This window comes from Fistularia commersonii, chromosome 27, assembly GCF_037954325.1.
Source record: "Fistularia commersonii isolate RoL2024-O1a breed Wild chromosome 27, RoL_Fcom_v1.0, whole genome shotgun sequence".
Taxonomy (NCBI): domain Eukaryota; kingdom Metazoa; phylum Chordata; class Actinopteri; order Syngnathiformes; family Fistulariidae; genus Fistularia; species Fistularia commersonii.
Window position 1 is genome coordinate 6,383,756 of NC_141310.1, and position 13,449 is coordinate 6,397,204.

The following is a 13,449-nucleotide window of genomic DNA, read 5'->3' on the forward strand; positions in this document are numbered from 1 at the left end:
GGTCTTTACAACCACTTTAGCCCCCAGGGAGAAATGACAATAAACAAAATAAAAATAAAAACAATCTATTCAAAGAGAACTGCAAATGTGTTTCTGTTCCTTTGACCCCCCCCATTTCACACCCGCAGAAATATGAGTTTAATAAAAGATGCATGAACGTTGATGGCCATTAAGGACAAAGACATTTAATAGAGTCATAGTCCGCAAATATTAACAGAGACAGAGAGCAGAGAAGAAAGACGGGAAAGAGGAGGAGGGTGAGAGCCAAAATCAGTAAGTCAACCAGAGAGATGGAGCTCTGGGAAAAGATCAGAGCTGAGTCCCTGGGGAGCTGCAACAGATGAAGTAGCTGAATAAGCTGTCTGTCATTGTGTGACTTGGGCTGCTGTGGTCACTTCGTTTGTTCTAATGCAACAATGGTGGATGGCTGAGAGAGAAATCTCTATTTTCCCACAAGATTTAGCCCCAAAAATCTCAAGTCAGTGATGCTCTGTGTGGGGATTTATCTTGGTGACAAATTGTGATGCTAATAAAATACAGAGGTGGAGAGGTGCCAAGTCACTGTTATGATGCTGTTTCTTTTGTTGTGGCTGAATTACAAAAAGAAAGGGATTGAAATTCACACTGAGATTACACATATGGATTTCTTTTCTCAGATAATCTGCATTTATATTATCATGATGAACAATGTTCAAATTGAATTTTAATTTAAATGTTTGATAAAGAAAAACAAGCAAACCAGCTAAAGAGAAGCTGAATGAAGTGTCTCTGTGGGAGACGCAGATGGCAGAAAAACAAATGAGATTTGTGAATCACGTAGATACTGTTTACCATTTGACATACTGTCACATACAATACTAACCTAGTTGTAGTGATGTAAAGAAACCATCCACTTACACTGGTAAAGTGAAGATGCATCTTCATCAGAAACATCTTTGCCTGTGCAAAGATGCCTGTGCGACAGGCAATTCATCAATATTCCCCGAATTTCAAACAAGTTGTTGATGTTGAGTTTAATCTTATCTTATCTTACTTATCTTATCTTATCTTATCTTATCTTATCTTATCTTATCTTATCTTATCTTATCTTATCTTATCTTATCTTATCTTATCTTATATCAAGGCATATTCCTACAGATATGTCTTACACAGGTACGTGTGAACAACTTTACACTGTACATTTTAACAATGCTTAATAAGTCCAGTTGTATCAACTGAATAATAACCAGATTAATTAAGTATAACATTGTAAACAAATGTCATAGAGACCTTGGGCTGCCTCTGTTGGAAGTGATGGAAATGATAATCAGATCCTTCAACTACTCTGAACTAAAATTGAACATGGCAAAAAATAAAGAAAAACAGAAAACAACAAATAAAATATTAGTTTGAACTATGCATAAATTACACAATTATTGACAGAAGTCTGGAAATTGGTTTGGTCCTTTTTAGCATTAATTTCCTAATTGTGAGGGATCAGTGTAAAGTAGGCAGTAGTCACATAAAGAGTAATCAGATCAATCTGAGGGGTCATTAGACGATTACTCAAGAGTTCTAGCATTTTTAATATAGTTCATTGTTGTTAAGGAGAACATTTGAACATTTGTTTTAGTAAAACCATGACAGGAGATTAAAAGTTTGACTCACTACTGTTGGATGTGTAATCATAAATGCGATGATTCCACGCTGCTTTTTACAAGAGAATCAAAGTCCCAATAGGTTGCATTTTGATGGTTTATTCAGTAACATTTTCATCTGAAATCCATCCATTACATTCTCTATTGTGTCTGTCATGTACAATGCCTTGAGGCCCTGGAGTAAACCCAACAACAAGCAACAGCCAGAAGTCAATTTCTGGGGGGGTACACACAAAGATACACAACCACCCATTCTCACTGTCACACTTGCAGGTAATTTAGAATATTTTGTTAAACTAATTTGCATGTATTTGTTTTTTTAGAGGAAGCTAGAGTACCTGGAGAGAGCCCCCCCTCCTCCCACACACACACACACACACACACACACACACACACACACACACACACACACACACACACACACGCTGGGGAAAACAAGACCCTGGCAGGATACCAGAATCCTCTTGGTGTGTGGCAACAGCTCTAACCACAGCACCACCTGCATTAAATGAGAATAGAAAAAAAAAGGTCGAAAACTCACGGAATATTTTCCACCACTGATCTACAACATGAGGCAAGACTGGGTGAGGCCAAGAGAGAAGAGAGGAAAGAAGAAGTGGAGAAAGGAGAGGAGAGGAGAGGAGAGGAGAGGAGAGGAGAGGAGAGGAGAGGAGAGGAGAGGAGAGGAGAGGAGAGGAGAGGAGAGAATATGAATGGACAGATTAATCAGATTATAGCAGAGACACACTTAAACAGCCTGTTCTCTGGATTAGCTACGGTCCTGCCTCCTCCCTGTAAGAATAAAAGGCGTGTGTGAGGAGAGAGTGAGTGGGAAAAGAAGGAAAAAAAGGCAACGTATTTTCATGTTATTAATCCAGCATACAGAGCTGAGTTGTGCTGTTTACGTGGTCTTTTTATTTCAATATCATCCATTGCTTATTAGTAACACCCCTAACCCCGAAATGTGAACAAATAGCATAAATTATTGCTTGACTTGGATGTTCCAAAAGATAGAGGGAAATGTTCAAAATAAGAGGAAATAGCAATGAAGTACATGTAGGCATTGAACTGTGCAGAGAGTTTGTTTCAAATAGATATTTGGGTTAATTTTAATGTAAAGAAGCAGCTATCACTTCCTAAGAAGATCAAAGATGCTCCACTGTTCTTTATGTACAGCATGGAGGCATATGGCGGCCAGTGGCTCAGGCTTTGTCTGGCTATTGACACCGGTGATACAGAGAGGGAGGATGCGAGCTTGTGCGACTGTTCGGGGTCGCAGGACAGCCTAACAGCAACAAAGGACTGGCCCTAAGCCTGTCTCCTGTGATTTTCCAACTCAGCGAAAAGCTATTGTAGCACTGAAAAAAAGTTAAGTTAAAAAGCTTAGCATGGTATGTGCTAACAACTGCCTGCCGCTTGTGTAATACAAGCAAATACTTTTTGAGCAGTCACAGTCTTTTTTTGGGAAAACCATTGCTCTCGTTGGGAAACCTCTGCATTGCTTTCGTTTCCATTTAAACTTTTTACTTTGAATCAGTTCATAAATAAATCCCACAACATTAAGGCTGTTTTCAGGATGGTGTACTCTTTTATTTGTGTGTGAGAGATGTATTCAGTGTTGACACTTGATAAAGTTAACCCTCTTTAAATGAAGTAAAATTCAGATCCACTGTCCTCCAGTTTCCCCATCTTCTTTGTGTGTGTTTAGATGAGACCATAGACCAAAAGTGTTTCTTTGATGACTAATACTCCACTCACAGTGGTCTTTAAATGACATGCACACACACACACACACACACACACACACACACACACACACACACACACACACACACACACATGCACCCACGCACGCAAACACACAGATTTACACACACATACACGGGAACACACACAAACGTAGTCAGGCAGGGGCAACCGGGACTAAATCCAGACTGGTGGTTTCTCCCTCCATCTATAAATACCCCTCTGCATAAAACAAGATCACACACACACAAACGCTAAATCTCATGTACAGAGGGTCATAAAAGAAAACATTCAATGGCAAACACATCCAAGCACAAGGCTAATAGCAACACATATGCCAAGTCGTGCGCATACAGACACACTCGTGTACTGTATAGGCCATCCCTCCCAGTTTAATCTGTAACACACAAATACTCACACAAAGAGATGGCTCTGGCCTCAGAGGAGGCTAGCAAAGTGGTCTATGATTATGGGGTGTGTCTTTGTCTCATTTAGTGGTTCCACAAGGAGACAGTCTTCTGCTGCGTCAGACAAACACACGAACATATGCTCGCACACAAATACCAATATACTGTCATTAAACGGCAACAAATCCAAGCTTTTGTCAAATCATCTTTGGAGTTAACTGAAAATGTGAAAATGGCTTTCTTTCCAACCTCTAATGTCAAGATAAACACTAGATAAACACTTGACATATTGCACATTCAAGTTATCGTGCCTCATCTCTGAAATCCGCCAGTTTCTCCATACAGCGAAATAATTCCTTTCTTTGCTTCATAATCAATATTTGAGACTTATTTTCTTTGGCATATCTGACTCAAGCGATATCATTCTGCTATGTCTCTTGAATCAAACAGCATTTACATAATTTAGATGTTGAATCTTTCTTCTAAATGCTACAAAGGTCTGTTTTTGCAGGACGATAAACTGGGTTGGCAGTGCCAGCAGTGCTGAATCATTTGCAAAAGTAGAAAGTCGTTTTCTGGCTAAGCAAAAGGAGCCAAGTGAACTTTGATAGAAAATAGAGAGGAAAAAAGGTGAGAGAAAATATCATCATGTGCGGCTGACGACTCAGAGATGATGACGTCTGGCATTTACTACTGCATTTTAACATGTGCAAAACTACTTTGAATCCAATTATTGAAGATCACAATAATGAGATTAGCCATAAGCACAGGGGATGACAGTTGTCTGTTTTAATCGGCAAGTAAAAATTGATTCTAATTTGTCTGCCTCGCGTCACATTTTTTCTTTTCAAGTTTTCCAAATGTTCCATAATCACGAGATATGAAAGTTGCTTTAAAAAAACAAAAAGTAAAATATAGATGCCATCACAAACATCACATGTGCTATATTTCCTCTTTTATTTTGGAAAAATATTGCGTTGTTTTCAGTAATAAAAATGACAGGCTCTGTACATACGGCTTCTCTTAAATACAACACAGTCACAGTGGTCTCAAGTGCCTAACACATACATGCATACATACTTACATACATACATCTGCGAAACAAAACAATCCCACTTAAATTATAGCAAGTTTAACAAAAATATCACACCAAAATGGAACACAAATAACATAATTAAGTTAAAAGAATACATCTTTGTTTAGATAACAAATAAAATAAGAAGACAAATCCAATGGTCCTAACCAATGGCAGGCAGGGTGATGGTGTCCTTCAATTGGCTTATAGTGGAAAACATGGGCATGTAAGGAGTGGGAGTGTGCACCGCATATGACACTCCTCACAAGCATCTCCTCCTTTATACACACACACATGCATGAACACTCATACACACACACACCTCCATAGTGCAATGAGGTCTTGGCAGTTAAGACTATAGCTTGACATGGAAACAGAACATGTTCAGAGGGCTGGACAATTGTTCATGAAGCAACTTTTTTGACATTTATGTCAAGCAAATTATAAAACAGAGCGGGAAGTTACTTTTAAAAGTCTTTACCTGGATAGAGTAAACCATTTATTTGAAAAGGCTGATACCCTTGTTCAAAAATTTATGTGTTTCATTCCTCTTGTTTGATTAATTTAGTTAAATTTCCCTCCATTTGCTCTGAAATGTTGAATGCGTCCCAAGTCGCCCTGCCTAAAACATTGCCCTGTGTATCAAAACCTTCAGGGGTCAGGGGCCAGTATGGCCCAACAGGATCCATGTTGGATCAATCTGCAGTCACTACTACTGGAGTCTTAATTTCCTGCTGAGAACCAGCTCAGCCAACACTTTCTCTGTCAGTGCTGCAGAGCTCAAGATGTATAGATTTAATTTTGTTTGCCATACTTGAATTGAGATTTGAGTTTTCAAAATAATTTTGGAAGTGACTGCAGCTGAGGCCTCACCTCCACTCTGCAGCACTGCACAGCACATGAACATGAAACGTCCAATATCAATAACAGCTTTCACACTGCATTTTAAAAACCACAGCACATAAAAGTACTACAACTGTACTTGAAAAGTTCTCAGTACTCCAAAGGTACCACACTGTTCATGCAATCAGTACTCCATAGTACTACAGTATTGTCTGTCGACATCCAAGTGAATGTTCCACCGTTGACCGTATCAGGAGAAGAGTTTAAGGGATCCACCGTGGTTGAGCATAAACTCGGTCAAGACTTTAGCTGACAGCAAGCGCTATTCAAAAGATCTTTAGCAATCGCTATTTGTCTGTATAGTTCAGCACTGTTTCTGTAAACAGTTTTGTTCTTTTGTGAGAGCTTGTGGGAAGTCTTCTGGGTCATTGTCCTTAGCACTGAGTCAGTATTAGACCAACATCCATCAAAAGTCCAAATGTCCAGTTTTCATCTGCAGTACAGCCGTAGTACTATCTTCCATACCAAGTCAGAACTAACTCCATACTGGCTCAGTGGAACCTTGGCTCAAAGTCCTCTAGTAAATTCCAGGGAACAGCAGCAAACAGCAGGAGTAAAACCTCCTGGAGACAGGCTGAGCTATACTGCTCAGGGCATGTGGAACAACCAGACACCTGGTCTGATCTGGTCTATCATACCTGCAATATAGAAAAGAGCAATTTAGTTTTTAACTTTGGGCAGACTGATAAAAAATTGATATTTTCCCAAAAAACAACATTGATGGGAACGAATTAAGCATCACAGAGCATGCGTGTATGCTAGTTCAGGCCATCAAGTTTCTGTGATGAAACTCAAGGCATAACAATAGCAGGGGCAATACTCCGTGTAAATGTAAATTGTTTTGGCTCACCTCTGTGGCAATGATGCATTCGTCTTTCTGGTCTGATATGACGTAGACAGATTGGTATTTGGTGTCAGCGGCACACTGGTACCTGTTGTCACCACTGGGAGAGTGGCAATCAACTTCGCTGGTTGTCTGGTATTTGACATCACTTGTTGACTGACATTTGAGATCGCTGGCTGCACGGTGGTTCAAATCGCTGGAGGACTGATGCTTTACTTCACTGCAGCCTGGTGATTCTTCTAAGTGTTTCATTTCTGATGCATCACTGTGAGAGGAAGAGTAACAAAAATATCAAGACATGTCCTGAGTTGTGGTTTGTTAGACATTATAGCGCATACAAATGCATCCTTTCATCATTATTTATCACTAAAAGTAAACTACTGCAAGTTAAGTTGAAAACTGTGTACCTGTTTTGTCTCTTCCTGTATCTTTCTTCTATGTCAAACTCATCCAGCACTTCACATTTAACCTCTAGCTCACTCGGCTCCCCGTCTTTACACAGTGACAGATCATCTGTCCGTAACTCATGGACCAGGTTATATTCCACACTGGAATAGCGAGTCTTAAAGCCGTGTTTCTCTGATCCACCAAGTCCATTGAGTCCGCTGATACCGCTCAGGCCACCTAATGAACCAGTGAGCTCTGAATGGAAATCCGCCTTTTTATTGGTGTTCTTAATCGATGTGGTCATCATCGCACCCAGTTCCTTGTCGCTGCGAAGGCAATTGTTGGTGGTTGTCAGATTGTTCATTGTTTCATGGCTGTCACTATGGACACTGTCTCCATGGTTACTGTGCCGTTCCTGCAGTTTGACCCGAACGTAGACCACCAACACAGAGCAGCCAATCAGGATCACAAGAACTAGGAAGATGCCAGCACACACTGCAGTCCAGGGGAATCTTCTTTCATAGTCATCCACATCTTCAGCTGTTTCACTTTCTAGGGAGGAATATCGTCTATCTGGCCCATCCACCACTGGCTGACCCCGAGGGACCTCTGGTAAGAGAAACTGGCAGTTGTGACCACCATAGCCGGGTACACAGGCACAAACATAGCGGCCACCACGCTCATGGCAGGTGGCTCCGTTGTGGCAGGGATTGTGAGAGCAACGGGAGATAGGGGAGCTGCAGTTTTTGCCAATGTAACCTATGGAGGAGGAGTGAATTCAATGATTAGAAAAACGGATGTTAAACAAGACCCAAAAAAGGGTGAGGCTTTGCAAGAAGACTGTCTGAAAACGATGTCGTTGAATGCCGTATTACCTGGAGGGCAGGTGCAGGTGTATCCATTTGCCACCTCCTGGCATGTTCCACCATTCTGACAAGGGAAAGACAAACAAAACCCAGATATGCTACGGCTGTCCTCACAGTTTGGACCTGAGAACCCCTCAGGACACTGACATACGTAGGAATTAACGAGATCCACACATTCAGCACCTGCAGAGATAAACATAGGGATCAGTTCTCAGATAATGGACTTCTACGTTTAATTATAGGTGAACTGTCAAACAGGGAGGACAACCTACCATTTAAACAGGGGTTTGAAGAACAGTGATCGATTTTTTTCTCACAGTTAAAGCCAGCGTATCCTGTCGGACACTGACAGAAGTAGCCCCCTTCAGGATTATCAATGCAGCGCCCTTCATTGAAGCAGGGTCCATCTGCACAGGTGCTTGCACTCAGTTCACAGTTGTTTCCATAAAAACCAGGTGGGCAGGTGCATTTGTAGCCATTGTCATTGTCCTGTGTTACAGAGATAGAAAACCGTCACCACTTACAGACTTTGTTTTTTCATGAACATTCTTAAAATTGCAGACGTCATTTCTTGATATACACTCACAGTGCAACTGCCTCCATTGCGACAGGGATTTCCGGAGCATTCATTGACTTGGATCTCACAGCTGGCACCTGTATATCCAGGTAGACAGGAGCAAGTGTAGCTGCCCTGGCCAGTGTTGGTACAGGTGGCTCCGTTAAGACAGGGCTTGTGGTGTGTACAGTAGTTCAGATCTAAAAAAAATAGAATTCATTAACAGGGTTAGAATACAGTCTTACTGTGGATATATGGAACAAAGAGGCCTGATATACTCGGGGGTGGGTCGCAAAGGGTAGTAACACTCAATACACTCACCCTGGTTGCAGAAGAGTCCACCCCATCCCTCCTGGCAATTACACTGCCAGGGTTGTTGGCAGGTGCCATGGAGGCAGCCCGGGTAACGGATACAGTCATCACAATAGCGGCCACTGAAACCCACACGACATCTGAAACACAACACAACATTAAGTAAATGCTGTTGTAAAATGTTACCGCATCAACTTATACATTAACGCTTTATTTAAGCAGAGCTGAACAATTGTTTTGCTTACTTGCATTCTCCAGGTTTATCACAGAAGCCATGTTCTTCATCGCAGCCAGGAAGACAGATTGCTGCAGAGAGGAAGAAAATGACAGGTGAATCAATGGGAAAGCATGTTCGGTACATTGTTCATACAAGAGCGTTTGAATCTCCAACTAGCCTTTCTAGGGGTTCGTCAGGCCTTCTTATCTGTTTGCCTGTCACACAGCCTGTCTAGAGGACTTCCTGTCATTTTGTCTACCTGCCCATGTGTTTCTGTGTCAGCTCTTTTGTTAACTCCTGGTGCCATTCGTATCCAAAGATAGGAGCCCAATAAAACACACGCTTACTGCACATGAGTACAGGTCGGCTCATGGGAGACTAGAGCGAACTTGTGTTTGCTACTTTGGGACACTCTGAGCCACACACACGGGCAATAGTGGCAAATGATCATATCTCAAGGGTAATCAAAGTCATCAGGTCACTCCTGATAAAGACCACAAGCTGTAATGTATTAGTGTCAACTGCGCTCCACATATTGTCGGACTGTTTACCTTCGAGACTTAGTAGCTACGACAGCTTTGGACACCAAAGGGGGAACCAGCCAACAAGCTCTCTCCATTAACATGGTTGCTCTCCAACACAAAAGCATCCAACACAAAGCCTCCTTTCTCCCCTTGACTGTGGGTCTGAAGTCCCTTTTCTCACCCTTGGCCCCTCTCCTCCTCTCCCCTCCTCCCTCTGATCCACCTCTTCTTCTTTCCTATTCCATCATTGTGTCCCCTTTCTGCTCCTCCTCTCCTCTTCCTCTCCTTCTCAACATTCTCCTTTCCTTCCTTTCCATTCTCTGCTCCTCCCTTTTCTCCTCACTCCCCTCCACCTCCCCCCCAGGGCCAGCTGGTCTGTGTGGAGCTAACCACCAGACAGCTGCTCCATTGTCTCCTCTCACTGAGCAGCTGCCCCCTCCACAACAATACACAACCCCGTTTGGCCAATCACCAGCCTGAGCCACAACAATACAGGACCCCCACTTGGCCAATCGGGGAGGAGGTTTGGGGTGAGGAGGCCCCAGTGGTCTAATGGAAGGCACGCGGCGTGTGAATTACCAAGGAGCCACTGCGGCTCATTAGAATGGAGGCCTCTGGTGCTATGGGATAACTAACTGACGCCTGTTGCACACGGGCCCCGCATTAGGAGGTGGAAAAGTCCCTAAACAATAGAGATAGCCAAGTGACTGTTGGGGAAATTAACTTTGAAAACTAGTTTATGAAACTTCAAACCAAAGTTCAGTTCCATCACCTTTGTTCACGGATCTTTAATTTTGACAGTTAAATTATGATATAAGGGTGGCACTGATTCCACTTTCGACAAAAAAAAGTAAAGCGTGTCGTACTGTTTTTCAAATGTTGTTACATGGAAATCGGGCACTGGGAAGCATCAGTGCCAGTTACTTAAGTTTGCATGCTGCTCCCTCAGGTATTCTTTCTAACAAGCACCTGCTAGTAAATTATATATTAACTAGAGCACCAATACTAAGGCGAAGGACATTATTCTCTGTGTTTTTGTTCCCTATATCTCTCATTTACAGCCCTTTGTCACATGGCTACGTGAAGCCCAGATCAGACAGATAATATGCAAAGTGGCAAAAGACTTACGTTCAGTGCAGTACTGTCCCTTCCAGCCGGAGTTGCATATGATCTCTCCCCGCTCGCCACATGTAAAGTGTCCAAAGGCATCATCTCGGGGCCGACAGAAGACAGAGCAACCGTCACCGTAATAGTGCTCATCACACAGGAATCGGTAGGAATATCGCAGTTCTGTTCTGCCAGCAATCTGCATGTCTTTGAACCATTCTTCTCCCACAGTCAGGTGGCGCTGCGTGGTAATCCTACTGATCAGACGTTCTGGGTTTTCTAAATGAAAAAAAATGAAAAAAAAAAAAAAATCCACTGTCAAATGCCTTTTGATATTACTGTATTATGACAATGCTTATTTCATATGAGCATGGCGATCTGGGAAATTAAATTCATAATGACTGACACGCATTACTGTACACCATTCCTATAACTCTGTGTAACAGGGTCTTTCCTATCAGACAATGCACAAAGACACTTTGATGGTTCTGTGGCCATTTATAATTGTCTCTAAACTATCTTTTCAAACAATGTGTCAGCCGGTCAGTGGCAGTTCACGTCCGGAGACCACCAGCTTTTTCCTTTGCCCACAGCATGCACTTTAGTGCTGTGGTCAGTTAGCCATCATTAGTGTGGTGATAACAGCAGATAACGGCACACTGGAGCCGAACCCCAAGTGACACCTGCAAAAAGCATGGGTGGCCTTCGAGCGTAACAGAGATAACAGACAGAGGTATTTACATTTATACAGCAGTATGAGTACAAAAAGAAGTGGTCTTTAGGAAATATATAGAAAATATAGCACCTAAGCGCATTGATGTCAAATGTAGTTTGCTTTGGAATATAGGATGAAATTGAATGAAAATTTAAAAAAATCCTTCCAGACGCCTGCTGTGCACTAATGACTGACCACTGCCTCCCTGGCTTGTCTTTTGAGTCACACTGCCGCCTCCTCTAGCTGTAACCCACCTGTTGTCAGGTCGTCCAGGGAGTTGGTGTGCAGAGCTTCAATGATCAGTGAAAACGTCCCCTGAGGAGAGACAGAGAGAGAGAGAGTCAACAGCTGCTGGGCCTGGAGCTTTCCCTCCCTCCGCACAGCAGCAGAGGGGCCATTAGGAGGCCTCCCAATAAACTTCACAGCCTAATTCGCTTCTTGATTAGGGCCCTAATAAGGGCCAATACCTGCTCCCCTTTCACGGCCCTGCTACTATCACACTGTGGCACCGCCGTAAAACCAAACGAGGCGGAATTTCACGCTGCGCTGCCAATGATGTGCCAACTCAGAGGATGTTAAATTTCCCACCACGCCTGGTCGGAGGAGAGAGGCGTTTGGTGAAAACGCTCACCCCCCCTCCCACCCCACTCCATCCCCTCCCACCCTCCCCACAAACACTCACACACATACACCCTCCTCCCCTCCCCTATACCAAAGAGCATAGAAATACTACAATAGCCCCTCTCACACACTGCTGACAAAGACCCTCACAAGTTTGGGAGCATCTGCTGCGTTTTGCACTCTTAAAAGCTAGATATGTCCCCGCTGGAGTTAAAAGAAGTACGCGCCGCCCAAAATAGTATGTTCATATGGACCGTAATTACACCGATATATATGGATAACACAACAGGTGATCAGAAAAGTGTCATCAATAAAGCAAGGAAAAATAACAGCGCATCCTTGGGGACACTCACCGGCCAAGTGAAGCCGAAGTTGAAGCGGATTGGGTTGGTGAAGCTGTCCGCGTTGGTCTCCGGCACCTGGAAGGAGTTGGAGCCCAGGACGGGGGTCACAGCTCCGCCGTAGGTGCAGGGAGGCTCCGGGGAGACACTGGCCTGGTAATGTTTCAGACAGATCCGAAAGAAAGTCTTGCACTCGCACTGCTGGTGGCCCTGCAGATGAGCCGAACCTCCTGGGCAGCAGTTGACATTCCCAGTTACCCCTTTCTTATTGAGGAACTCCTGCAGCTTCAACTCAAAGACTCCGGAGCACAAAACCTGTCGCAGTAACACACACACACACACATCAGTCTCATGTGTTTTAGAAGAAAAAAAAAATTATAACACTAAAAAAAATACTTTTTTGTATATATTTTTGAACTGGACCCACCTGGCAGGTAAACAGGGAGAGGGTGACAACCAGTGGCAGACCCAGGCGTCCCATTGTGTTGACAGCCCTTCAACACGCAGTGAAAGCTCCTCAGATCCGTGTCGTCCGGCTCAAAAAACCATGGAGAAACTTTTTACGCGCTTTCCCCACGTCTTGTGCAAGAGTCCAGGTTGACGCGCAGGAGAGAAGATGGATTCAAGTTAAAGCTTTTCCCGATGGATGCGTCTGTCCACAGCACCTCTTCTCCCCTCCCCACGCTGAGAGACGCTACAGCTTTGGGGCAGGATGGGGTGTGGGAAAAAATAAAAATAAAGTTTATAATGAAGAGTAATCCGCAACGAGAATCCCCTGAAAAGAAGTATGAATGGAATCTCCGAAGTTCACCAATTTAATCCCAAGGAGTCGGCAGTCGGTGTATCGGCGCGCAAGAGGAGGAAAAACTGCAGCTCACGATGGCCTTGTTTATTTTTCCACTCGGTTGATAATGATATGCTGATCCTAAACACAGAAAACAAGACTCCGACCCTCTCTCTGTCTCTCTTTCTCTTCTCCTTCCCGGGAGTAACAGTGCGTATGTCTGCTGGGTCTCCTGCCCTGCGCAACGTTTTATACCGGGCCAGCAGGCGAAGGGTAATAAGATGCAAATGAGCCCCTCTGCTCCTCTTCTTCCCCTCCCTCCACCACCACAAGTCCGCCCCGGGGCCATCACAATGAAAGAGGAGGAGGAGGGTGGTGGTGGTGTGGGGTATGGGGGTGTGTGGGGT

The 13,449-nt window shown here is 43.5% G+C and overlaps 1 protein-coding gene across 1 annotated transcript; it reads right to left on the reverse strand.

Annotated features, from left to right (window-relative positions):
• Nucleotides 1-4,656: 4,656 nt before the first annotated feature.
• On the reverse strand, nt 4,657-13,229 carry dldh (dihydrolipoamide dehydrogenase). Its single transcript, XM_086174821.1, has 12 exons — nt 12,686-13,229; nt 12,271-12,573; nt 11,551-11,611; nt 10,603-10,860; nt 8,979-9,039; nt 8,743-8,873; nt 8,452-8,621; nt 8,138-8,354; nt 7,875-8,048; nt 7,020-7,758; nt 6,619-6,877; nt 4,657-6,406 (listed from the first exon to the last, which is right to left on the reverse strand). Exons 1-12 carry the CDS (start codon nt 12,737-12,739, stop codon nt 6,401-6,403), a joined length of 2,433 nt encoding a protein of 810 aa, XP_086030947.1. The 5' UTR covers nt 12,740-13,229; the 3' UTR covers nt 4,657-6,400.
• Nucleotides 13,230-13,449: the final 220 nt, after the last annotated feature.